General features: G+C 43.9%; 2 protein-coding genes across 10 annotated transcripts in view; both read left to right on the top strand.

The window, feature by feature from the left end:
• The window catches only part of LOC139566086 (pleckstrin homology domain-containing family A member 5-like), a 189,064-nt gene that overhangs the window by 144,348 nt on the left and 18,528 nt on the right, over window positions 1–26,188 (top strand). For 8 of the 9 annotated variants that reach the window (XM_071386990.1, XM_071386993.1, XM_071386992.1 and 5 more), the window contains 3 exons: window positions 4,397–4,512; window positions 7,434–8,519; window positions 25,787–25,962. In XM_071386990.1, coding sequence (XP_071243091.1) covers window positions 4,397–4,512; window positions 7,434–8,519; window positions 25,787–25,962 — 1,378 coding nt within the window. The remainder of the gene's footprint in view (window positions 1–4,396; window positions 4,513–7,433; window positions 8,520–25,786; window positions 25,963–26,188) is intronic. The other variant, XM_071386987.1, reaches the window with a different exon arrangement.
• Window positions 15,368–20,958, top strand: LOC139566087 (toll-like receptor 13). The gene has a single exon (XM_071386997.1). It carries the CDS (start codon window positions 17,067–17,069, stop codon window positions 19,890–19,892), a length of 2,826 nt encoding a protein of 941 aa, XP_071243098.1. The 5' UTR covers window positions 15,368–17,066; the 3' UTR covers window positions 19,893–20,958.

Below are 26,188 nucleotides of genomic sequence, written 5' to 3'. Positions count from 1 at the left end.
TCATCATGAAGTGCTTTGAGAGACTAGTCAAGGACCATATCACCTCCACCCTACCGGACACCCTAGACCCACTCCAATTTGCTTACCGACCCAATAGGTCCACAGACGACGCAATCGCAACCACACTGCACACTGCCCTAACCCATCTGGACAAGAGGAATACCCATGTGAGAATGCTGTTCATCGATTACAGCTCAGCATTTAACACCATAGTACCCTCCAAACTCGTCATCAAGCTCGAGACCCTGGGTCTCGACCCCGCCCTGTGCAACTGGGTCCTGGACTTCCTGACGGGCCGCCCCCAGGTGGTGAGGGTAGGTAACAACATCTCCACCCCGCTGATCCTCAACACTGGGGGCCCCACAAGGGTGCGTTCTGAGCCCTCTCCTGTACTCCCTGTTCACCCACGACTGCGTGGCCATGCACGCCTCCAACTCAATCATCAAGTTTGCGGATGACACTACAGTGGTAGGCTTGATTACCAACAACGACGAGACGGCCTACAGGGAGGAGGTGAGGGCCCTCGGAGTGTGGTGTCAGGAAAATAACCTCACACTCAACGTCAACAAAACAAAGGAGATGATTGTGGACTTCAGGAAACAGCAGAGGGAGCACCCCCCTATCCACATCGACGGGTCAGTAGTGGAGAAGGTGGAAAGTTCCTCGGTGTACACATCACGGACAAACTGAATTGGTCCACCCACACAGACAGCGTTGTGAAGAAGGCGCAGCAGCGCCTCTTCAACCTCAGGAGGCTGAAGAAATTCGGCTTGTCACCAAAAGCACTCACAAACTTCTACAGATGCACAATCGAGAGCATCCTGTCGGGCTGTATCACCGCCTGGTACGGCAACTGCTCCGCCCACAACCGTAAGGCTCTCCAGAGGGTAGTGAGGTCTGCAGAACGCATCACCGGGGGCAAACTACCTGCCCTCCAGGACACCTACACCACCCGATGTCACAGGAAGGCCATAAAGATCATCAAGGACAACAACCACCCAAGCCACTGCCTGTTCACCCCGCTATCATCCAGAAGGCGAGGTCAGTACAGGTGCATCAAAGCAGGGACCGAGAGACTGAAAAACAGCTTCTATCTCAAGGCCATCAGACTGTTAAACAGCCACCACTAACATTTAGCGGCCGCTGCCAACATACTGACTCAACTCCAGCCACTTTAAAAATGGGAATTGATGGAAATTATGTAAAAATGTACCACTAGCCACTTTAAACAATGCCACTTAATATAATGTTTACATACCCTACATTACCCATCTCATATGTATATACTGTACTCTATATCATCTACTGCATCTTGCCATCTTTATGTAATACATGTACCACTAGCCACTTTAAACTATGCCACTTTATGTTTACATACCCTACAGTACTCATCTCATATGTATATACCGTACTCTATACCATCTACTGCATCTTGCCATGCCGTTCTGTACCACCACTCATTCATATATCTTTATGTACATATTCTTTATCCCTTTACACTTGTGTGTGTGTATAAGGTAGTAGTTGTGGAATTGTTAGGTTAGATTACTTGTTGGTTATTACTGCATTGTCGGAACTAGAAGCACAAGCATTTCGCTACACTCGCATTAACATCTGCTAACCATGTGTATGTGACTAATAAAATTTGATTTGATTTGATTTGATTTATACCACAGCAGAGTTATTGCTTTTGTACTGAGTTTTTGTAGTGCTATGTATCAACAGCCATTGTCAGACAATCCAGTAGGGGTAGGAAGCTATGGTGAGCATCAATTTGTCGCTTGCGTCGCGATATCGTGGAGGATTTGAATAGTTCAGCTTTAGTCTCACCCTGTTCAGCTCCCTTGCCCATGTTCGCATCGCTCAACGGTCCCTCGCCCATGTTCGCATCGCTCAACGGTCCCTCGCCCATGTTCGCATCGCTCAACGGTCCCTCGCCCACTCTGCTTCTCTCTCTTTCCTTCCATTGAAAGTGAATGGCTTCTGATGTTTCACCGCGCGACGCTGCTTTCTAGTGTAAACACACTGTGACACACACACTTTGCGCTTTTGGTCTTTCCTTTCAGAGAATCTCTGAAAATGTGTTTGTATATGGAGAGCTCTTTGTGCTTAGATCCATGATAAAGTCAATAGATTTTCTAGTCTCAATGGGCAAGAGGGTGATTGGAGCAAGATGGGCAGAGAGAGAATATGAAGGAAAGTATATACTGATACAATGCTATATCCACCTTCTGAGCATGTTATCCTCACATACCGTTTCACACAAGTCATCACAGTCAACACCAATTCACTCCTACACATTGACACCGTCTATAACACAGTAACAAACCCATCCGTTCTCTACTCCCCCACATCCCCTACTGTCTGTCCTGTCCTCTGATGTGTGTTAGGAGGCATCCCAAATGGCACCCTATTCCCTATATAGTACACTAGCCCTGATCTAAAGTAGTGTACTATACAGTGCCTTGCAAAAGTATTCATCCCCCTTGGCATTTTTCCTTGTTTGTTGCATTACAACCTGTAATTTGAATGGGTTTTTATTTGGATTTCATGTAATGGACATCCACAAAATAGTCCAAATTAGTGAAGTAAAATTTTAAAAATAACTTCAAATTTCAAACGGAAAAGTGGTGCGTGCATATGTATTCACCCCCTTTGCTATGAAGCCCCGAAATAAGATCTGGTGCAACCAATTACATTCAGAAGTCAAATAATTAGTTAAATCATGTCCACCTGTGTGCAATCTAAGTGTCACATGATCTGTCACATGATCTCAGTATATATACACCTGTTCTGAAAGGCCCCAGAGTCTTCAACACCACTAAGCAAGGGGCACCACCAAGCAAGCGGCACCATGAAGACCAAAGTGCTCTCCAAACAGGCCAGGGAGAAAGTTGTGTAGAAGTACAGATCAGGGTTATAAAAAAAATATCAGAAACTTTGAACATCCCACGGAGCACCATTAAATCCATTATTACAAAATGGAAAGGATATGGCACCACAACAAACCTGCCAAGAGAGGGCCGCCCACCAAAACTCACAGACCAGGCAAGGAGGGCATTAACCACAGGCAACAAAGAGACCAAAGATAACCCTGAAGGAGCTGCAAAGCTCCACAGCGGAGATTGGAGTATCTGTCCATAGGACCACTTTAAGACATACACTCCATAGAGCTGAGCTTTACGGAAGAGTGGCCAGAAAAAAGCCATTGCTTAAAGAAAAAAATAAGCAAACACGTTTGGTGTTCACCAAAAGGCATGTGGGAGACTCCCCAAACATATGGAAGAAGGTACTCTGGTCAGATGAGACTAAAATTTAGCTTTTTGGCCATCAAGGAAAATGCTATGTCTGGCGCAAACCCAACACCTCACATCACCCCGAGAACACCATGTTTGTCATCGGCAGGGACTGGGAAACTGGTCATAATTGAAGGAATGATGGATGACGCTAAAAACAGGAAATTCTTTAGAGGAAACATGTTTCAGTCTTCCAGAGATTTGACTGGGACGGAGGTTCACCTTCCAGCAGGACAATGACCCTAAGCATACTGCTAAAGCAACACTTGAGTGGTTTAAGGGGAAACATTTAAATGTCTTGGAATGGCCTAGTCAAAGCCCAGACCTCAATCCAATTGAGAATCTGTCGTATGACTTAAAGATTGCTGTACACCAGCGGAACCCATCCAACTTGAAGGTGCTGGAGCAGTTTTGCCTTGAAGAATGGGAAAAATCCCAGTGGCTAATGTGCCAAGCTTATAGAGACATACCCCAAGAGACTTGCAGCTGTATTTGCTGCAAAAGGTGGCTCTACAAATTATTGACTTTGGGGGTGTGAATATTTATGCATGCTCAAGTTTTCAGTTTTTTTGTCTTATTTCTTGTTTGTTTCACAATAAAACATATTTGGATCTTCAAAGTGGTAGACATGTTGTGTAAATCAAATGATACAAACCCCCCAAAAATAAATTTTAATTCCAGATTGTAAGGCAACAAAATAGGAAAAACGCCAAGGGCGGTGACTACTTTTGCAAGCCACTGTAAAGGGAATAGGGTGCCAATTGGGATGCTGACTTGGTGTCGGTCTCTGCCTCTGCAGCAGGAAACGAGAGTAACACTCAGCTTGGAGTGTCTCCCTGTCGCTCATATTTATGGTCCTAAGCCTTAGCAGGTAATTAAAGTTAGCTACACAGCCTTGGAGCGGTAGGGATGCACACACACATTCACGCTCAAACACACAGGCGTGTGTGCACAGACAGACTGACGAACACGTGCACACCTCTTCCAAAGAAGGTGATGTAAAAACTCCCTGCGGTCTTGCCAAGGTTACCCACTTACCTTCCTCACGCTCCTCTGTCTTACCAACTCTCCCTCTCCCGCCCTCTCTCTCTCCCTGCTAGGCGACCCACTCCAACATGAGGACATACTACTTCTGCACAGACACGGCCAAAGACATGGAGTCCTGGATGAAAGTGATGACGGACGCAGCCCTGGTCCACACAGAGCCAATCAGAAGGTGGGTAAACCCAGATAGAATTGCCCACAAACCCAAATCCCTCCTATAGCAGCCAGCCAGCCTTGATTGCCTGACCTATGGCAATGAAAGCTACCAACTGAACCGTGCAATCTACCAACAGTGATTGCATTTGTTTTGTAAGCAAATGGACAGCCGTGAGAGACTGCAGTATTTCTTGCAGAAGCGAGAAATCACATCAATTTAGAAGACAATTACCAGATGTTTTGTTGAAGATGAATAGCTGGGAACAAGAAGCTAGAGCTTTAGGGCTATACACCACAGCAATGGTATCCCATCCTCACTGCCTCCAGTCAAACTTTCTTTCTTCTGTTGGTGTGGCACATCAGAGGCAACAAAATCGAAGTGTTAGTTCTTCTTGCTTCTGCACTTCACACTCGATACAACAAAATACTTTTAGTGCTGTTGGTAATTGCAGTGTTTTAGCCATGAGCTGTTCGTGAAGGCTTATCGACATGGGCATACAACGCTTTATACTCTGGAGAGACTCCGATAGACAGTGACACCTACTCTTCACTGTCCTGGAAGCACAGCACACCAGCAGTCCTAGCTTCATCATTGTGGCGTGATGCAGGCCGTGTCTGGAGGTTTGTTTGTATGTCTGCACACTGCAAGTACTTTAGCACTGCTGTCATCTTAAAGTCTGCCAATAGAAATTGGACATACTGCCATTACTGTACCTTTTACCTCACTGAGAAATACTAGAAAAATCCCAGGTAGAAATACATTATGTACTGGAGCATTAGATTAGCAGTCCCAAGTGGCTGTCACTGTGACTTGTCCCTGAGCGCAGTAGGCGGTAAAGAACTGTGGCTAGCCTTGAGCTATTTCCCTCTGGAGTACCAGACCTGTTAATGGCCTTTCTGTAACAGACTGAAAGGTTGCAGCAGTGAATGGCTGCTCAGTCAAAGTAGCCATGTCTCACTATGCCCTCAGAGTGCTGAGGGCAGATAGTGATGTTTTAAAAAACACTCACTTCCTCTGCTCCTCTCTGGTCCCCCGAGGCAGGCAGGCAGGCAGGCAGGCAGACAGACAGGCATATAGTCAGGCAGGTTGGAGGAGGGGAGACGTAGCAGTAGAGCCCAACGCCTGACACCCACACAGCAGGAGTCCATTGTTGAAATGTGAAAATATGTTTTTCTGTGAACCTGCCTGGTAATGACTTGTTGATACAGTGGGGAGAACAAGTATTTGATACACTGCCGATTTTGCAGGTTTTCCTACTTACAAAGCATGTAGAGGTCTGTAATTTTTATCATAGGTACACTTCAACTATGAGAGACGGAATCTAAAACAAAAATCCAGAAAATCACATTGTATGATTTTTAAGTAATTAATTTGCATTTTATTGCATGACATAAGTATTTGATACATCAGAAAAGCAGAACTTAATATTTGGTACAGAAACCTTTGTTTGCAATTACAGAGATCATACGTTTCCTGTAGTTCTTGACTAGGTTTGCACACACTGCAGCAGGGATTTTGGCCCACTCCTCCCTACAGATCTTCTCCAGATCCTTCAGGTTTCGGGGCTGTCGCTGGGCAATACGGACTTTCAGCTCCCTCCAAAGATTTTCTATTGGGTTCAGGTCTGGAGACTGGCTAGGCCACTCCAGGACCTTGAGATGCTTCTTATGGAGCCACTCCTTAGTTGCCATGGCTGTGTGCTTCGTGTCGTTGTCATGCTGGAAGACCCAGCCACGACCCATCTTCAATGCTCTTACTGAGGGAAGGAGGTTGTTGGCCAAGATCTCGCGATACATGGCCCCATCCATCCTCCCCTCAATACGGTGCAGTCGTCCTGTCCCCTTTGCAGAAAAGCATCCCCAAAGAATGATGTTTCCACCTCCATGCTTCACGGTTGGGATGGTGTTCTTGGGGTTGTACTCATACTTCTTCTTCCTCCAAACACGGCGAGTGGAGTTAGACCAAAAAGCTCTATTTTTGTCTCATCAGACCACATGACCTTCTCCCATTCCTCCTCTGGATCATCCAGATGGTCATTGGCAAACTTCAGACAGGCCTGGACATGCACTGGCTTAAGCAGGGGGACCTTGCGTGCGCTGCAGGATTTTAATCCATGACGGCGTAGTCTGTTACTAATGGTTTTCTTTGAGACTGTGGTCCCAGCTCTCTTCAGGTCATTGACCAGGTCCTGCCGTGTAGTTCTGGGCTGATCCCTCACCTTCCTCATGATCATTGATGCCCCACGAGGTGAAATCTTGCATGGAGCCCCAGACCGAGGGTGATTGACCGTCATCTTGAACTTCTTCCATTTTCTAATAATTGCGCCAACAGTTGTTTCCTTCTCACCAAGCTGCTTGCCTATTGTCCTGTAGCCCATCCCAGCCTTGTGCAGGTCTACAATTTTATCCCTGATGTCCTTACACAGCTCTCTGGTCTTGGCCATTGTGGAGAGGTTGGAATCTGTTTGATTGTGTGTGGACAGGTGTCTTTTATACAGGTAACGAGTTCAAACAGGTGCAGTTAATACAGGTAATGAGTGGAGAACAGGAGGGCTTCTAACAGGTTTATGAGAGCCGGAATTCTTACTGGTTGGTAGGTGATCAAATACTTATGTCATGCAATAAAATGCAAATTAATTATTTAAAAATCATACAATGTGATTTTCTGGATTTTTGTTTTAGATTCCGTCTCTCACAGTTGAAGTGTACCTATGATAAAAATTACAGACCTCTACATGCTTTGTAAGTAGGAAAACCTGCAAAATCGGCAGTGTATCAAATACTTGTTCTCCCCACTGTATATATTTATCTTCATCGTTTTATCATTCATCTGTCTTTTTTTCTTTCTCTTACTGTTTCCAATCCCTGTCAATCCCTGTTCTCTCCCTCCTTGTCTCTCGTCCATCGCTCTCTCTCCCCCTCCTCTCTCTCTTCCAGACTGGATAAGTTGAACGTGGACCGCTGCTGTCCCCAGGAGGTGAACAACATCCTGAACCACAACCGGGTTCTGACCCGACCAGAGATCCAGAACAACGAGAGGAACCTTGAGCCACGCCAGCCCTCCATTACCCGCAGCATGGACCGCACAGATGGGGACAGGAAACACAAAGACCCAGAGAAACACACCCTCCAGAGAGAGCGGGAACGCTACACCCTGCAGAAAGACGGAGAGAGATACTCCCTTCAGAAAGACGGGGTGAGCTACACGCTGCAGAGAGACGGAGAGAGGTACCTGTTGCAGAAAGACGGTGAGCGGTACGCCCTCCAAAAAGACGGGGAGCGGTATTCCTTGCAGAAAGATGGAGGCGAACGATATTCTGTGCCTAAAGATGTTCAGATGGAGAAATACGCACCTCAGAAAGACGGGGAGAAGTACTTGGTACAGAAGGATGGAGAGAGATATGCACTGCAAAAAGAAGGAGAGAGATACACCCTCCAGAAAGATGGACAGAAATACAACCTCCAGAAAGGGGTAGAAAGGCAAACGTCTATGACTGAGAAAGATCGGTCAGATCGTTATGGGACCCTTGATGAAAGACAGAAGTATAAAACCCTACGGGAAGGGAGTAAGTGTGGTACCCTGCGGGATGGAGAGAAGCATGGGACGCTCGATAAGTATGGTAACCTTAGGGAAGTGGATAAGTATGGAACCCTCCGTGAAGGGAACAAGTATGGATTCCAGAGGGATGGCAGTGCTGAGAGGCCTCTGACTAAAATCAACAGCATCAAGCTCCAACCAGCCCAGGCAGCAGCCATCGCAGCAGCAGTTACAGCCTCCCGCCAGGTACAGGTCTCCCAGCACATGGCCCCACATCAGGTCAATGGCTCTGGGGAGCGGGCTGGGGACCAAAGCCCAGGGGAGGTGGTAGGTACCCTGGGCAGAGGAGCAGGGAAGGCCCATGACCCGCCTCAGAACCAGCAGGCCCAGGAGCCAGAGAAGAGTCTGACCAGAACCAACTCCATGAGGCAGCTGGAGAACTGGGTTAGGACCCAGAGGACACAAGAGGATGACGATACCAGGAGGTATGGGGGTGGTGTGTCTTTCTGTCTGTCTGCCTGCACGCCCGTGTGTTTTGGGGTGGTGTGTGTTGGGGTTGATTGTGTTTGTCTGTCTGTATGTCTGTCTGTTTCTTTATTGATCTGTACGTACTAGAGGTTGACCGATTTTATGATTTTTCAATACCGATACCGATTTATTGGAGGACCAAAAAAAAGCCAATACCGATTTTTATTTATTTATTTGTAATAATGACAATTACAACAATACTGAATGAACACTTATTTTAACTTAATATAGTACATCAATAAAATCAATTTAGCCTCAAATAAATAATGTTCAATTTGGTTTAAATAATGCAAAAACAAAGTGTTGGAGAAGAAAGTAAAAGTGCAATATGTGCCATGTAAATAAGCTAACGTTTAAGTTCCTTGCTCAGAACATGAGAACATATGAAAGCTGGTGGTTCCTTTTAACATGAGTCTTCAATATTTCCAGGTAATACGTTTTATGTTGTAATTATTATAGGACTTATAGGACTATTTCTCTCTAAACCATTTGTATTTCATATACCTTTAACTATTAGATGTTCTTATAGGCACTTTGGTATTGCCAGTGTAACAGTATAGCTTCTGTCCCTCTCCTCGCCCCTACCTGGGCTCGAACCAGGAACACATCGACAACAGCCACCCTCAAAGCATCGTTACCCATCGGGGAAAGGGGAACAAGGTCTCAGAGCGAGTGACGTCACTGATTGAAATGCTATTAGCGCGCACCCTTCTAACTAGCTAGCCATTTCACATCAGTTACACCAGCCTAATCTCGGTAGTTGATAGGCTTGAAGTCATAAACAGCTCAATGCTTGAAGCACAGCGAAGAGCTGCTGGCAAACGCACGAAAGTGCTGTTTTGAGAATGAATGCTTATGAGCCTGCTGCTGCCTACCACCGCTCAGTCAGACTGCTCTATCAAATATCCAATCATAGACTTAATTATAACATAATAACACACAGAAATACGAGCCTTTGGTCATTAATATGGTCGAATCCGGAAACTATCATTTCAAAAACAAAACGTTTATTCTTTCAGTGAAATACGGAACCGTTCCGTATTTTATCTAACGGATGGCATCCCTAAGTCTAAATATTGCTGTTACATTGTACAACCTTCAACGTTATGTCATAATTATGTACAATTCTGGCAAATTAATTACGGTCTTTGTTAGGAATAAATGGTCTTCACACAGTTTGCAACGAGCCAGGTGGCCCAAATTGCTGCATATACCCTGACTGCTTGCACGGAACGCGAGAGAAGTGATACAATTTCCCTAGTTAAAATAAATTCATGTTAGCAGGCAATATTAACTAAATATGCAGGTTTAAAAATATATACTTGTGTATTGATTTTAAAGAAAGGCATTGATGTTTATGATTAGGTACACATTGGTGCAATGACGGTGCTTTTTTCGCGAATGCGCTTGTTAAATCATCAACCGTTTGTCGAAGTAGGCTGTGATTCGATGAGAAATTAACAGGCACCGCATCGATTATATGCAACGCAGGACACGCTAGATAAACTAGTAATATCATCAACCATGTGTAGTTAAGTAGTGATTATGTTAAGATTGATTGTTTTTTTTATAAGATAAGTTTAATGCTAGCTAGCAACTTACCTTGGCTTCTTGCTGCCCTCGCGTAACAGGTAGTCAGCCTGCCACGCAGGCTCCTCGTTGAGTGCTATGTAAGGCAGGTGGTTAGAGCGTTGGACTAGTTACCGGAAGGTTGCAAGATCGAATCCCCGAGCTGACAAGGTAAAAATCTGTCGTTCTGCCCCTGAACAAGGCAGTTAACCCACCGTTCCTAGGCCGTCATTGAAAATAAGAATGTGTTCTTAACTGATTTGCCAAGTAAAATAAAGGTAAAAAGAAAAAAACAGCCACAATTGGTGTCCAAAAATGCAGATTACCGATTGTTATGAAAACTTGAAATCGGCCCTAATTAATCGGCCATTCCGATTAATTGGTCGACCTCTAGTACATACCCATGCCTCTCTGAAATCTGTTACAGTTCTCTCAGATAGTGCAAAGTCATTGTCAAAGTAAAAACCACCTCAAATCAAATTGTATTGGTCACATACACATGATTAGCAGATGTTAATGCGAGTGTAGCGAAATGCTTGTGCTTCCAGTTCCGACAATGCAGTAATATCTAACAAGCAAAAACCACCCCTGTGTGTCTGCAGTGCACTCTGTCAGCCAGCAACTAGAGGTTAGGTTGTCTCTAACAGCACCGGGCAGACAGAGAAAAGAGAAGTAAAAAACAACCACTTCCTCTTCGCCCGTGGCTATATCTCCCAGACCTCTTTATCTTGACCATACCCCTCTCTCTCTTTCTCTTTCCTTGTCTCTCTCTCTTTATCTCTCTCTCTCTCTCTCTTTTACTGTCTCTGCCTAGTACTCTAGCATCCTTGGCCGCGAGAGCTAAAAGCTTTTCATGTCATCGCTGTATGTCGTCAGGGATCATGCACTCATTTTGCTGGGCTTGTTTGAGAACAGGAGCGAGGGAATGTTTGCTCCCTGTCTCTTCCTCTCCTCCTCCCATTCCTTTAGATGAATAAGTTATGGACCTGTGTCCCTGTTAGAAGTAGAGCACCGCTCAATGCTCATACTGCATCATCATCAGTCCTCTATAACAGCCGAGGGAATAGAGGGGAAACTTCCTGATGACATGTTTTGGTCTGCGTCTCCAGATCCAGATCCCTATTGGCCCTGGTCAAAAGGAGGGCACTACATAGGGAATAGGGTGCCATTTGGTACGTGTAAATACGGATTCCCTCTGTGTGTTATTCCAACAATCTGGTGTTCTCACGTTTCCAATTCCCTTTGACGGAGATAGTGTGTACATAGCAGTGCAAGCAAACGCTCAGGTCCCAAGCTTCTATTTGAACTGTGGGCAGCAAGGTGAGATATTAGAACTGTTGTACTGTGGAATATAGATAATGAAATCCATATGATTCCACCTAGTACAGGACTTTATTATTTATTTATCCTTTATTTAACTAGACAAGTCAGTCTAGCGGAACCCCTCGACAACATTCCGCTGAAAAGGCAGCGCGGGAAATTCAAAAATATTTTTCAGAAATATGTCACTTTCACATATTAACAGGTCCAATACAGCAAATGAAAGATAAATATCTTGTTAATCTACACATCGTGTCCGATTTCAAAAAGGCTTTACAGCGAAAGCACAACATATGATTATGTTAGTTCAGAGCCAAGTCAAAAAAACACACAGCCATTTTCCAGCCAAAGATAGGACTCACAAAAAGCAGAAATATAGATAAAATGAATCACTAACCTTTGATGATCTTCATCAGATGACACTCACAGGACATCATGTTTCACAATACATGTATGTTCTGTTCGATAATGTGCATATTTATATCCAAAAATCTCAGTTTACATTGGCGCGTTACGTGCAATAATGTTTTGATTCCAAAACATCCGGTGATCTTGCAGATAGCCACAGAAATCCCAGAAATTCTCATAATAAACATCGATAAAAGATACAAGTGTTATTCACAGAATTAAAGGTAGACTTCTCCTTAACCTCTCTTGGGCACGTGAGATGGTAGCGTCCCACCTCTTCAACAGCCAGTGAAACTGCTGGGCGCCAAATTCAAATACAGAAATACTCATTATAAAAATTCTGAAAACAAAACATATTTTACATAGGTTTTATAGATTAACTTCTTGTGAATCCAACCACGGTGTCAGATTTAAAAAATGCTTTACGGCGAAAGCATACCTTGCGGTTATTTGAGAACATAGCCCACTAGACAAATCATTACAAACAGTAGCCAGCCAAGTAGAACAGTTACACATGCCAGAAATAGAGAAAATTAATCCATTACCTTTGATGATCTTCATATGGTTGCACTCAGCAGACATTCATTTACTCAATAAATGTTCCTTTTGTTCGATAAATTCTCTTTATATCCAAAAACCTCAGTTTTGTTTGCGCGTTTTCTTCAGTAATCCACAGGCTCAAACACAGTCAAAACAGGAAGACAAAAAAATCCAAATTGTATCCGTAATCTTCATAGAAACATGTCAAACGGTGTTTATATTCAAACCTCAGGTTGTTTTTAGCCTAAATAATCGATAATATTTCAACCGGACAATAACGTCGTCAATTTAAAAGGTAAACAAGAAACGCACTCTCTCGGTCGTGCGCATGAAAAAGGTCTGTGACACTTTAGGGTCCACTCATTCAGACTGCTCTTACTTCTTCATTTTTCAGAATACAAGCCTGAAAAAAATTCTAAAGACTGTTGACATCTAGTGGAAGGCATAGAAACTGCAATTTGAGTCCTAAGCCAATGGATACTGTAATGGCATTGAATAGAAAACTACAAAACCAAAAAAATAACTACTTCCTGAATGGATTTTTTCTCAGGTTTCTCAGTTCTGTTATACTCACAGACACTGTTTTAACAGTTTTGGAAACTTTAGAGTGTTTTCTATCGAAATCTACCAGGTTATATGCATATCATATCTTCTGGGCCCGAGAAGCAGGCAGTTTAATTTGGGCATGCATTTCATCCAAAATTCCGAATGCTGCCCCCTACCCTAGTGAAGTTAATGCAACCGCTGTGTCAGATTTCAAAAAAACTTTACGGAAAAAGCATAATCTGAGTACAGCGCTCAGAGCCCAATCCAGCCAACAGAAGTCAACAGAAGTTAGAAATAACATGATAAATATTCACTTATCTTTGATGATCTTCATCAGAATGCACTCCCAGGAACCCCAGTTTGACAATTAATGACTGATTTGTTCCATAAACTTCCATAAAGTCCATAATTTATGTCCAAATAGCCACTAGTTGTTAGCGTGTTCAGCCCAGTAATCCATCTTCATGAGCACTAGGTCCAGACAAAAACTCAAAGTTCCGTTACAGGTCGTAGAAACATATCAAACGATGTATGGAATCAATCTTTAGGATGTTTTTAACATAAATCATCAATAATGTTCCAACCGGAGAATTCCATCGTCTGTAGCAAAGCACTGGAACAAGAGGTAACTCTGTTGGGAGTGCACGTCACGAGCATGAGACACTCTGCCAGACCACTGACTCAAAAAGGTCTCATGAGCCCTTCCTTTATAGCAGAAGCCCGAAACAAGTTTCTAAAGACATTTGACATCTAGTGGAAGCCTTAGGAAGAGCAACTTAACCCCATAGACACTGTGTATTCGGTAGGCCAAGCTTTGAAAAACTACAAACCTCAGATTTCCCACTTCCTGGTTGGATTTTTCTCAGGTTTTTGCCTGCCATATGAGTTCTGTTATACTCACAGACATCATTCAAACAGTTTTAGAAACCTCAGAGTGTTTTTCATCCAATACTACTAACACTATGCATATATTAGCATCTGGGACAGAGTAGCAGACCGTTTACTCTGGGCACGCATTTCATGCAAAAGTGATAATGCTGCTCCCTATCCCAAACAGGATAAGGAACAAATTCTTATTTATAATGATGGCCTACCCCATGCCAAACCCAGACGACGCTGGGCCAATTGTGCGCCACCCAATAGGACTCCCAATCACGGCCAGATGTGATCAGCCTAGATTTGAACCAGGGATTGTGACGCCTCTCGCACTGAGATGCAGTGCCTTAGACCACTGCGCCACTCGGGAGCCCTATAGATCTAGCTCACTGGGCTCTACAGAAGACCGTATGTGCCTGTGTTTGTAGAACATAAGTTATAGATGCATACTTTATGCCCCTGTGCTTGTATGACATTGGCTATTGGCTGTGTTTGAGGTTATGTCTTCTTTACCACTGAACTCTCTCTGTCCCTACTCTCTGGCTGTGAATTTACTGTACTAAACCCATATTAGGAGCCCAGACATTCAGCCTGCAGCCTCTGCTTTAGCCTAGGCTCAGAGCCAGTGAGAATACAGATTAGAGCCAGCGCCCTACTTTCCATTTTCCCTCTCTACCATCCATTAAACTAGATTTGTTTACGGCAATTAAGCCTCTGAGAAGAGGAAGGACTCAGAGGAACTGATGCTAAACAGCACAAACAATGGACTGGTTCAATTGAGCCCCCTGTTCTCTTAATGTCCCCTGTCCCTTTTAGCTTACTGTTGTGGACTCTTACCATGCAGTTGTTGTAGGCTTATAATACTGTCAGATGCTCTGTCTCATCCTCAAGGGGATATGCTTTTATTTATCATATACAGGCTAGTTTCTGGACACGATTTTGAGACTTCATTAAGGCCGTTGGTGTCTTTGTGTCTGATACTTAGCCTTGTTAATAAGCACAGAGTCACTCCACTGGCATGTAGTGACTTATTAGCTAGAAAGTACTGTACCTTTGGCAAATCGCTGACTCATATTAACACTAGTAGCTAATCACCTCTTCCTGTAATGGGGTCATGACCTATCCATGGCTCTCCTCTCCTGATAAAGACCTGAGTGTGTCTGTGATATGGTAATGACCCAGCCATTAATTGTGTCTCCCAGGTATATAAAGGAAAGGTAAAGCAAACGCGGGGACTTATTAGCATAATGCTTTAATTAGATAAACACACAGGTAATTAGCAGCGGCAGGTAGCCTAGCGGTTAAGAGCATTGGGCCAGTAACCGAAAGGTCACTGGTTCGATTCCCTGAGCCGACTAGTTGAAAAATCAGTCGATGTGCCCTTGAGCAGAGCACTTAACCCTAATTGGTCCTGTAAGTCACTTAGGATAAGAGTGTCTGCTAAATGACTGAAATGTAAATACAGGTAATTAATATTCTCATCCGGCAGGTAGAGCATGTTTTGCATGCCGGTCCAAAAATCTACTAAAATGTTAGGAATCGCCGGTTCACAATTCTTTCATGCTCATATTACATTATTTCTGCCTTCCGAAAAGACCTAATATTTGGTGACAACAGTGTCGAACCACATGTAACTGTGTTGACGGTCATTGATCTACAAGTCATTTGCAAGCCGAACAACCCCCAGGCAAAATTAGTAGCCTAGTCAAACTGCGCACTGTGCCCAGCTTTGCGCACTGTGCCCAGCTTTGCGCGCTGTGCCCAGCTTTGCGCGCTGTGCACAGCTTTGCGCGCTGTGCCCAGCTTTGCGCGCTGTGCCCAGCTTTGCGCGCTGTGCCCAGCTTTGCGCGCTGACCAACTCGAGGTAGGCAGCCTGTTCCTGATCTTGCACATCTGTGCGCCACCTTCAGCTTGCAAATGCTAAAATGGCTTGTGTGATCTTAGGCTTTATTAGTTGAGTGACAACCTATGTGATTTGCTAGTTTATTGTTATATATTCGCTGTTGAAAATTGTGTGAAAGTAAACCGGAAACACAACTCTCATCTGGCTATACCTGCTGAATGGGGCTGACAACAAATTTCATTTTGATTGTTCAGGTTCTCTATCGGCAATAGTTTTTTTAAACAATCAGTGTATATGGTCATTTTTAGATATACAGGGTAAAGTTGATCATTTCATAACGAGGACAGCAATCACTTTTGCCCCTAAAAATAGCGTTAAAACAAAATGTCCCCAGTTGGTCAAATTTTCATTTATCCCACCTGTGTTTGTGGGATATTGTTTTGTGTTTGTGCATGTGCACCACGTAGTCACGTTTAGTTGTTTGTTTATTGTTCAATTTTGTTTTGTTTAAGTTTCTCTTTGAATTAAATATGTGGAACTCAACATCCGCTGCGCCCTGGTCCCGTTCTTACGACAACCGTGACAGAATACCCCACCAAAAGAGGACCAAGCAGCGTATCCACGAGGTAAAGGAGTTTTGGACATGGGAAGAAGTGATGCGTGGATGCGAGACCCTTCCTTGGCGGCAGACGGAAGGTAATAATGGAGGACAGCGACGCGGCCACAGAAAGCCCAAGGACAACCCCAAGATTGTTTTTGGGGGGGGCTCAAGGGGTGGCCGGCTGAGCCGCGGGAAGAGCCAGAGCACATGGAGCAGGCGATAGAGAAGTGGCTCTAACCTCTTGGGAGTATGATCTTTGACCCTCTGTAACTCTTACAGATATCTTAGTGATCTTCTGAAATCTATCATGTTCAAACATATCCTGAATGTCTGTCTTTTTTTGAGGAACTGAAAGAGAGCTGTAAATAGAGACTTTCACAAGCTGGTTAACAGACACTATGACTGTACTGTACGAATAAAGTTGTGCTGCTCCTCAGATGTATACAGACGATAACTGTGACAGTCAGAGAACACTTTGCAGCCCTCCACTCATTTCTTCATTGACTGTGGGACATTTATACTTTATTTACTTTTGGAACCAAACTAACCATTAGAGAATGACTTTGTAACCTTAAGTACCATTCAACTGGAGGGTGAAAGGGCAGAGGATTGGAACAACAAAAAGCTGTGAGCTGTTAGTTAAGGAGAAAGGCATCTGAAATAATAAAGAAGAAGAAAGACTCCATACTGTTTGCAGCACTCCGAAGGGTGTTACTGCATCAAACCGACATTCTACAGATTTCAACCGGATCCAAACTTTTCTGACAATCATCTCAGTAGATTTGACTGTTGTTGGGAGAGATGAGAGCTATGTTTCCCCTGTTCCTGTTGTTTCAGAGTGTGAGTGGATGGATGCATCCTAAATGCCACGTTTATAACAGTGGTGAACACTTTCCCACCTGGAACTACTGTCCTTTGGCAGAACAGTACACTGCTGCCTGTCGAGATGTCACAGCCGTCGAGGAGGTTCTGCTTGGACTTCCCTCTAATATCAATACCCTCTGCATATCTATGAAACATGGTGAAAATAGTTCCATGTCTCTGGGCTTTTTCGCTCGTTTTCAGTATTTGAAGTACCTGTTCATTGGAGGCTGTTTTCCTCAAATCCTTCCAGCTGGGAATAGCCAGGGCCTTCAAAATCTGCAACATATGTACTTTAATGGATTGGTCACTGGGTGCTGTGATTGTCATATTGGGCCTAACACATTCAGAGATCTAGTCAAGCTAAGTAATTTGACCATAATTGGTTATAGGCTATCAGCAATGGCACCAGATGTTTTCCATGGCATACCTCAATTACAAAGTGTCTCTATTCATGAACCCTGTGTAGAGGATTTGTCAGAAATACTATGCAGAATAATTAACATAATGTCACTTACAGAGTTAAATGTACAGGCACCAAATATACAATCATTAAACCAATCAAACTGCTCCATCTTAAACGCCACCGAAAGGAATCTAACAAGCGCTAGTTTAGGTTTCGGTCAAATAAACCATATAGAGGAAGGTGCACTGGCTTGTCTCCAGAACCTGACACGTTTTTCTGGGGTCCTAAACCAGGATGTCCTACTGCGCCTTCCCCTGTCTGGCATTAAGCAAATCCAGTTCTTGTATTTCTCTGGTAGGACTGACATTGATTTTGAAAGTATCTGTAATGTAGTGTTTTTGCTTTCAATCAAGGAAATACATTTAGCCAATGTCAATACAAGCAGCCTATCCATGTCCAGTGTGGAATTGTGCATTGGGCTGGAATCTATGGGTTTTCATGGACTCGAAGCCTTCCATTCTTCTCCCCATTTGAAATTGAATTTTATTTCCAGTCTCAAAAACCTTAAAATATTATATGTATGTGACCAGACAGCGAACAGTCTTGACCTCTGCTCCTTCCGAAAACAACCAATCACATGGTTAACACGACTCACTTTCATGTCGAGAAATGTACAAACGCTTTTTGCAAAACAGTTCAGCTGTCTTGAGAACCTGCGGTCTCTAGATTTGTCATGTTGTTTCATTTCAAACATTGAAGACTTTGCTTTCTTCGGATTGGCAAATCTGGAGTCCTTAGACATTACACAAAATAATATAACCCAGTTATATGCAAACACGTTTATTGGTTTACATAGTTTGACATTGTTAGACCTCAGGGGAAATCCACAGATCTACAATATTGAAGCAATGTCTTTCGCACAACTTACGTGTCTAAGACAAGTGTTTCTGGGGTACTTGAACTATCCACCAAGAGAACCCGTGATAAAGCTGAATCTGACACTTGTATTCGGTGACGTTCTGAGTCACCTGACTCATCTGTACATTAGTTCAGGTATGAGGCCAATGCAGTTGATTATTGGCAGTAACGTCACATCTAAACAGAACCTGAGTCTCCAACTCAAAGGCCAGACAGTGTCATTTGAAGACTGTGACAGACCCTTCTTTCAGTCTGTAACCCATCTTAATGCTGATGCTGAAGAATTCCTTTGTGGAGCTGAATTCATGGGAAAGTACTTCACGTCCGTGGAGACATTTGTCTACAGATCAAAGCTTTCAGCTAGAAGTGTGGATTTAACATCAATGAATCAGCTGATTCACCTGAAGAAACTGACTTTAATACAGGTGGATCTTTTAATACAGCGTTCTGCCGACATCATTTTTCACAACCTGACCAAACTGGAGGTTCTGAAACTTTCAAACTGCAGGATTGACTCTTTGGAGGGGGGTTTAACTAAAGACTTTAAATCCTTGAAAACATTATATTTGCGTATCGAGAACATTTATAATGTAATCTACAGCTTTACTGAACCTCTCTCTAGCCTAAAGTATTTGATACTTGATACATTACAGATTTTTTGCAGTTGTGACAATGCTTGGCTCATTGCATGGGCAAAGGCGTACAGGCCGGTTGAAGTGATCATGCTTAATCATGAAGTTATGTATAAATTAGAAGACTTGATATGCTTGTCAGACAATGGACTAGACACACCTAACTTTGTCAAGTACACAGAAGCCAACTGCACAACAGAGGTGGGCTTTGTGCTCTTTGCTGCGACTGGCCTGGGAGTCCTGTTCTTCATGCTGGTGGTGCTGGTCCATAATCTGGCCGGTCCTTACCTCCTCCCCCTCTACTACATCACCCTTGGCTGGCTGTCGGAGGCGATGCGATCAAACACCAGGGGGCGCTACCACTACGATGCGTTTGTCTCCTACAGCGGGAAGGACGAACGCTGGGTGGTGGAGGAGCTACTACCCAACCTGGAGAAGAGGGGTCCCCCTTTCCTGCGCCTCTGTCTGCACAGCAGGGACTTCCAGCTGGGGAAGGACATTGTGGAGAACATCACAGACAGCCTCTATCGGAGCCGACACACCCTCTGCCTAGTCAGCCGCCACTACCTGCGCAGTAACTGGTGTTCCCTGGAGATGAAGCTGGCCACCTCCAGGCTGCAGGTGGAGCAAAGGGACATCCTCCTCCTGGTCTTCCTGGAGAAGATCCCCCCTTGCCGGCTATCTCCCCACCACAGGCTGGCTCGCCTTGTCAAGACTAGGACCTATCTGGACTGGCCCCAGGACCCCCATCAGCACCAGGCATTCTGGGACAGACTGTGGGCTAAACTGAAACCTCCAACTGAAGCCTGAGATCAGAGGGCTATGTAGAACCTTGTGTTAATGCTGAGAAAAATAATGTTAGCAGATTTGTTGAGGTATTGCATTTGCAGTTAAAAGTCCTCGGTACCTAGAGCCTCTCCTCTCGCAGCGGTCTAAGGTGCTACATCGCAGTGCTTGAGGCGTCACTACAGACCCGGGTTCGATCCCAGGCTGTGTCACAGCCGGCCGTGACCGGGAGACCCATGAGGCGGCACACAATTGGCCCAGCGTTGTCCAAGTTAGGGGAGGGTTTGCCTGGCCGGGATTTACTTGTCCCATCGCGCTCTAGCGACTCCTTGTGGTGGTCAGGCACCTGCAAGCTCGGTCGCCAGCTAGACTGTGTTTCTTTCCTCCGCGTCAAAAAGCTGTGCGGCTTGGCAGGGTCGTGTTTCGGAGCATGGCTCTCGACCTTCGCCTCTCCCGAGTCCGTAGGGGAGTTGCAGCTTTGGGACAAGACTGTAGCTACCAATCGGGGAGAATAAAAAAAATAATAATAATCATGTAATAATCCTCGGTACAAAACGTCTACCGGTATTTGAGGTTTGTTTAGACAATTCTGATTCCTTAAATTAAATAAACCTGTTTTTTTTTTTTCTACAAATTCAACACCTTATCACTAACACATATGTTTGTTTGTGTCTTTGTTGCTTAGAGGACCTGAAAAAGGTTTTATACTATTTTTGTTGAATATCAGGGTAAAACCAATGTGACCGACCATCTGCTGTATGCTGCTTTGAATGACAATGCATGAATGACCATGAACCATTTATTTTAATTTCAACATAGATCAGAAGTTTGTACATACATTTAGTTGCTAGTTGTTTAACAAATGTTTTACCTGTATATGGTCTGCTACATATGTCATTTAACAATTCTTAACTTATGGGTGTGGGGAGGTGTCTCCCTTTCTGGACAATTGTTATTTCTGTGCTATATTTGTGAGTTGGAGGGAACCTAGTTTTATTGTATTATTTGATTTTTGATTATTGTTTATTGTTAACATTTAAGTACCTTGCCGTGATTGTTTTCAATTAAAATGGTCAAAAAGAAACAAAAATTGTGTTTTAGCAAATAGCAATTTCTCAAGCAAGAATTGGTGATGTCACCAGGCATGCAAAATTCCATCCCACCAAAACAGGCTGAAATTTCAGGCGATCTTTTCAAACAGCTCTTACACTTAAAGGGCATTATCATCACTTTCACAAATTCACAGTATTATTCCAACCTCATTGTCTGTAAATGTATATAAAACACAGGAAAAACTCTCTTTTGACTGCGTTGGGCCTTCAAAAAACAATTCCCCTGCCTTAGCATAAGCAGAAGGAGTTAACCCTTTAACCGTCTCTTCTTGAAAAACATGTTTAAAAAAATATGTGACCTTAAATTCCAAGTACGAACGACTCAAATAATAACATCTAGCAGCTTTTCTTTTTACAACTAGATGTTCATTTGGGAAATTACAGAGCTCTACCAGGCGGTTGAGATCTCAAGAGGGTCATACTAGCAATGTCATATTAGAATAGTAATTTGCATAGCATTTTTACTCATCACAAGCACATTACATACATTAATCTAGATCTGCTTGAATTGCTTTTATACAGTTGAGATCATGTATGACAGTGCATTTTTTTTGTACTAGTATAGGAGAGTTGTTCAGATACTTATTTTCAATACAGAACACACTTACATTTTTTGTATTTATTTGGTATAAATATGGCTTATCAGGCTTAAATAGAGGAAGTTCTTCGAAATTATCTTAGCAATGAAGATCACACCAATAATGCTACATGCACATACCCGAACACACACCACATGTGGAAAGGGAAGAGACAGAGCAAGGTGTCCTCCCACCACTAAGTCTTCTTGACCATTTTGGAGTGCCGCCATTTCCTAATGTTCTTGAACTTGGAATTTCACTTGAAATATGTCATCATTATCTGCTACTGTAGTCTTCTCCAGAGCCCTGTAGCGTGCCTTTATACAGGTTGACGTTTATAGGGATGAATCGTCTCCTGGAGGCCCAGCTGAGCGGTTTCCGTTAAATGGGCCAGCCGCAAAGTCAAAATAGGCTATATAGTAAAACATGTTTGAAAACCAAAATTAGCTTTTAGTTTAAGGTTGGGCATAAAGTTAGCAGTGTGGTTAAGGTTAGGTTTAAAATCAGATTTTATGACTGTGGCTATGCCCGCTAGTGACCACCAGTGTTGTGATTAGTTACTTGAAAAAGTAATATATTTCCCACTAGTTACCACCAGAGTGTTGGGATTTGTTACTTGAAAAAGTACATATTAATCATTACATTTAAGTAACACGTGATATTACTATTTATGTTACTTTGCGTTACCTTCATGAAAAAAATCTGTCTCGCCGACAGACTTCCACTCTGGGTCGATATCATACTGTACTCACTGACAGGTATCTGGTCGACTCTATAGGAATGTACAATATGACGGATGTAAATTGTGTGGCGGGAAACGCAGCAGAAGTCCTGAGATTCGTCTGCCGCGCCCTCCCCTCTGTAAATCTACCCACCCACCTAGGCAGTGCCGACATTAACAGCTTTCCAGTCTTATCCCCCTGGCTTTCCCTGTGACAATGTCATGTGTGTGTAGCCCCCTACTCTCTATGGAGTCCATAGTCACCTTGATAAAGAACGGGGCCCCCTGGTCCGTCTGCAACGTTCACCCTGGACGACCACTAGGAAGACCTGGGGAGGGCTTAACTTGTGGCTGGAGAGATGCTTCTGCGACCAACTGGGTATGAACCCGGGTCTATTACTTGTGTTTGCCCACAGAGCTCAAGCCTCAAGGAGCTAACATAAATTGTTCAGGTCTTAGGCAAGGCTACTCCCGGGGAAGACCTGACCTCTAGCTTGAAGGATGATGCTTCTCTGTGGCTTATACGGAGAAGGCTGTACTCTCCAATGAGACACCATAATAATGGAGGCTAGACAGCCATAACAGGCCTATTCTGTGGCCTACCATAGTCGGTTGCTGGTTTAGGCAAGCTGCTGAAAACTGGTCTGATAAGAGGACAGTTCTCTGTGGTCTTTGAAAATATAAATAAGACTGATTTGTATTACCTCCAGCTCATTTCCTGTGAGAAGAGGGAGCTGGAGCCAAGTGCCTTTTACAGGAGGTAGTAGGCACTGTACAGTGACTTTTACAGGAGGTAATAGGTACTGTACGGAGCCTTTTACAGGAGGTAGTAGGCACTGTACAGTGACTTTTACAGGAGGTAATAGGTACTGTACAGTGACTTTTACAGGAGGTAATAGGTACTGTACGGAGCCTTTTACAGGAGGTAGTAGGTACTGTACGGAGCCTTTTACAGGAGGTAGTAGGTACTGTACGGTGCCTTTTTACAGGAGGTAATAAGTACTGTATGGTGCCTTTTACAGGAGGTAGTAGGCACTGTACAGTGACTTTTACAGGAGGTAATAGGTACTGTACGGAGCCTTTTACAGGAGGTAATAGGTAATGTACAGTGTCTTTTACAGGAGGTAGTAGGTACTGTACGGAGCCTTTTACAGGAGGTAGTAGGTACTGTACGGAGCCTTTTACAGGAGGTAGTAGGTACTGTACGGAGCCTTTTACAGGAGGTAGTAGGTACTGTACGGTGCCTTTTTACAGGAGGTAATAAGTACTGTACAGTACCTTTTACAGGAGGTAGTAGGTAGTGTACAGTGCCTTTTACAGGAGGTAGTAGGTACTGTACAACACTGTTAAGACTAACAGAGAGAGGCAGTAAGCGATGCTGTACAGTACTGTTAAGACTAACAGAGAGAGACAGTAAGCGTGCTGTACAGTACTGTTAAGACTAACAGAGAGAGACAGTAAGCGTGCTGTACAGTACTGTTAAGACTAACAGAGAGAGACTGTAAGCGTGCTGTACAGTACTGTTAAGACTAACAGAGAGAGGCAGTAAGCGATCCTGTACAGTACTGTTAAGACTAACAGAGAGAGACAGTAAGCGTGCTGTACAGTACTGGTAAGACTAACAGAGAGAGACAGTAAGCGATGCTGTACAGTACTGTTAAGACTAACAGAGAGAGGCAGTAAGCGATGCTGTACAGTACTGTTAAGACTAACAGAGAGAGGCAGTAAGCGATGCTGTACAGTACTGTTAAGACTAACAGAGAGAGGCAGTAAGCGATGCTGTAAGACTAACAGAGAGAGGCAGTAAGCGATGCTGTACAGTACTGTTAAGACTAACAGAGAGAGACAGTAAGCGATGCTGTACAGTACTGTTAAGACTAACAGAGAGAGACAGTAAGCGATGCTGTACAGTACTGTTAAGACTAACAGAGAGAGACAGTAAGCGATGCTGTACAGTACTGTTAAGACTAACAGAGAGAGACAGTAAGCGATGCTGTACAGTACTGTTAAGACTAACAGAGAGAGACAGTAAGCGATGCTGTACAGTACTGTTAAGACTAACAGAGAGAGACAGTAAGCGATGCTGTACAGTATTGTTAAGACTAACAGAGAGCGACAGTAAGCGATGCTGTACAGTACTGTTAAGACTAACAGAGAGAGACAGTAAGCGATGCTGTACAGTACTGTTAAGACTAACAGAGAGAGACAGTAAGCGTGCTGTACAGTACTGTTAAGACTAACAGAGAGAGGCAGTAAGCGATGCTGTACAGTACTGTTAAGACTAACAGAGAGAGGCAGTAAGCGATGCTGTAAGACTAACAGAGAGAGGCAGTAAGCGATGCTGTAAGACTAACAGAGAGAGGCAGTAAGCGATGCTGTACAGTACTGTTAAGACTAACAGAGAGAGACAGTAAGTGATGCTGTACAGTACTGTTAAGACTAACAGAGAGAGACAGTAAGCGATGCTGTACAGTACTGTTAAGACTAACAGAGAGAGACAGTAAGCGATGCTGTACAGTACTGTTAAGACTAACAGAGAGACAGTAAGCGATGCTGTACAGTACTGTTAAGACTAACAGAGAGAGACAGTAAGCGATGCTGTACAGTACTGTTAAGACTAACAGAGAGAGACAGTAAGCGATGCTGTACAGTACTGTTAAGACTAACAGAGAGAGACAGTAAGCGATGCTGTACAGTACTGTTAAGACTAACAGAGAGAGACAGTAAGCGTGCTGTACAGTACTGTTAAGACTAACAGAGAGAGGCAGTAAGCGTGCTGTACAGTACTGTTAAGACTAACAGAGAGAGGCAGTAAGCGATGCTGTACAGTACTGTTAAGACTAACAGAGAGAGGCAGTAAGCGATGCTGTACAGTACTGTTAAGACTAACAGAGAGAGGCAGTAAGCGATGCTGTAAGACTAACAGAGAGAGGCAGTAAGCGATGCTGTACAGTACTGTTAAGACTAACAGAGAGAGACAGTAAGCGATGCTGTACAGTACTGTTAAGACTAACAGAGAGAGACAGTAAGCGTGCTGTACAGTACTGTTAAGACTAACAGAGAGAGGCAGTAAGCGATGCTGTACAGTACTGTTAAGACTAACAGAGAGAGGCAGTAAGCGATGCTGTAAGACTAACAGAGAGAGGCAGTAAGCGATGCTGTACTTACACTACTAAAGTACCTATTATTGCTCTTTAGGGGTTAGGCCCAGGTTCTTCTCTGGAACTATATTTAAGCAATAAGGCATGAGGTGGTGTGGTATATGGCCAATATACCATGGCTAAGGGCTGTTCATAGGCACGACACATCGCGTCATACCCGTGGTATACTGTCTGATATACTACGGCTGTCAGTGAATCAGCATTCAGGGCTCGAACCACCCAGTTTATAAAATGCTATATGAGTGGATTGATTGATCAAAGTATTTGTAAATGATGCTATTGAAAATCATGTTTTATTAGCTGATTCATTGACTGATTTCCCCCTCCTTGTCCCCCTGTCCTCCAGCAGCACCTCCTACCAGACCTTGCCCCGCAACATGCCCAGCCACCGTGCCCAGATCGTTCCCCGCTACCCCGAGGGCTACCGTACCCTCCCCAGGAACATGCTGTCCCGACCCGAGAGCATCTGCAGCGTGGCCGGCTCCGTCTACGACCGCGCCCTGGTTCCCACATCCAACTCAGGTGACGGGTCTTAAACTTTACTGTTGTACTTGGCTGTGCCCCATTCTCTATGTAGTGCACTACTTTTGACCAGGGACTATAGGGGATAAGGAGCCGTTTGGGACGCAGTTGAAGACTTTGCTGTTATACTTGTCTTTCTTGCACTCACACTTCTTTTCTTTCTGGCACTGATTTTGCAGATAGTGGCTATCTGAGGTTGTGCGGTTTTCCTTGTAACGACTGTGAC

Source organism: Salvelinus alpinus, chromosome 37, assembly GCF_045679555.1.
Source record: "Salvelinus alpinus chromosome 37, SLU_Salpinus.1, whole genome shotgun sequence".
NCBI classification, from domain to species: Eukaryota; Metazoa; Chordata; class Actinopteri; order Salmoniformes; family Salmonidae; genus Salvelinus; species Salvelinus alpinus.
This window is presented reverse-complemented; position numbering and strand designations above follow the sequence as displayed.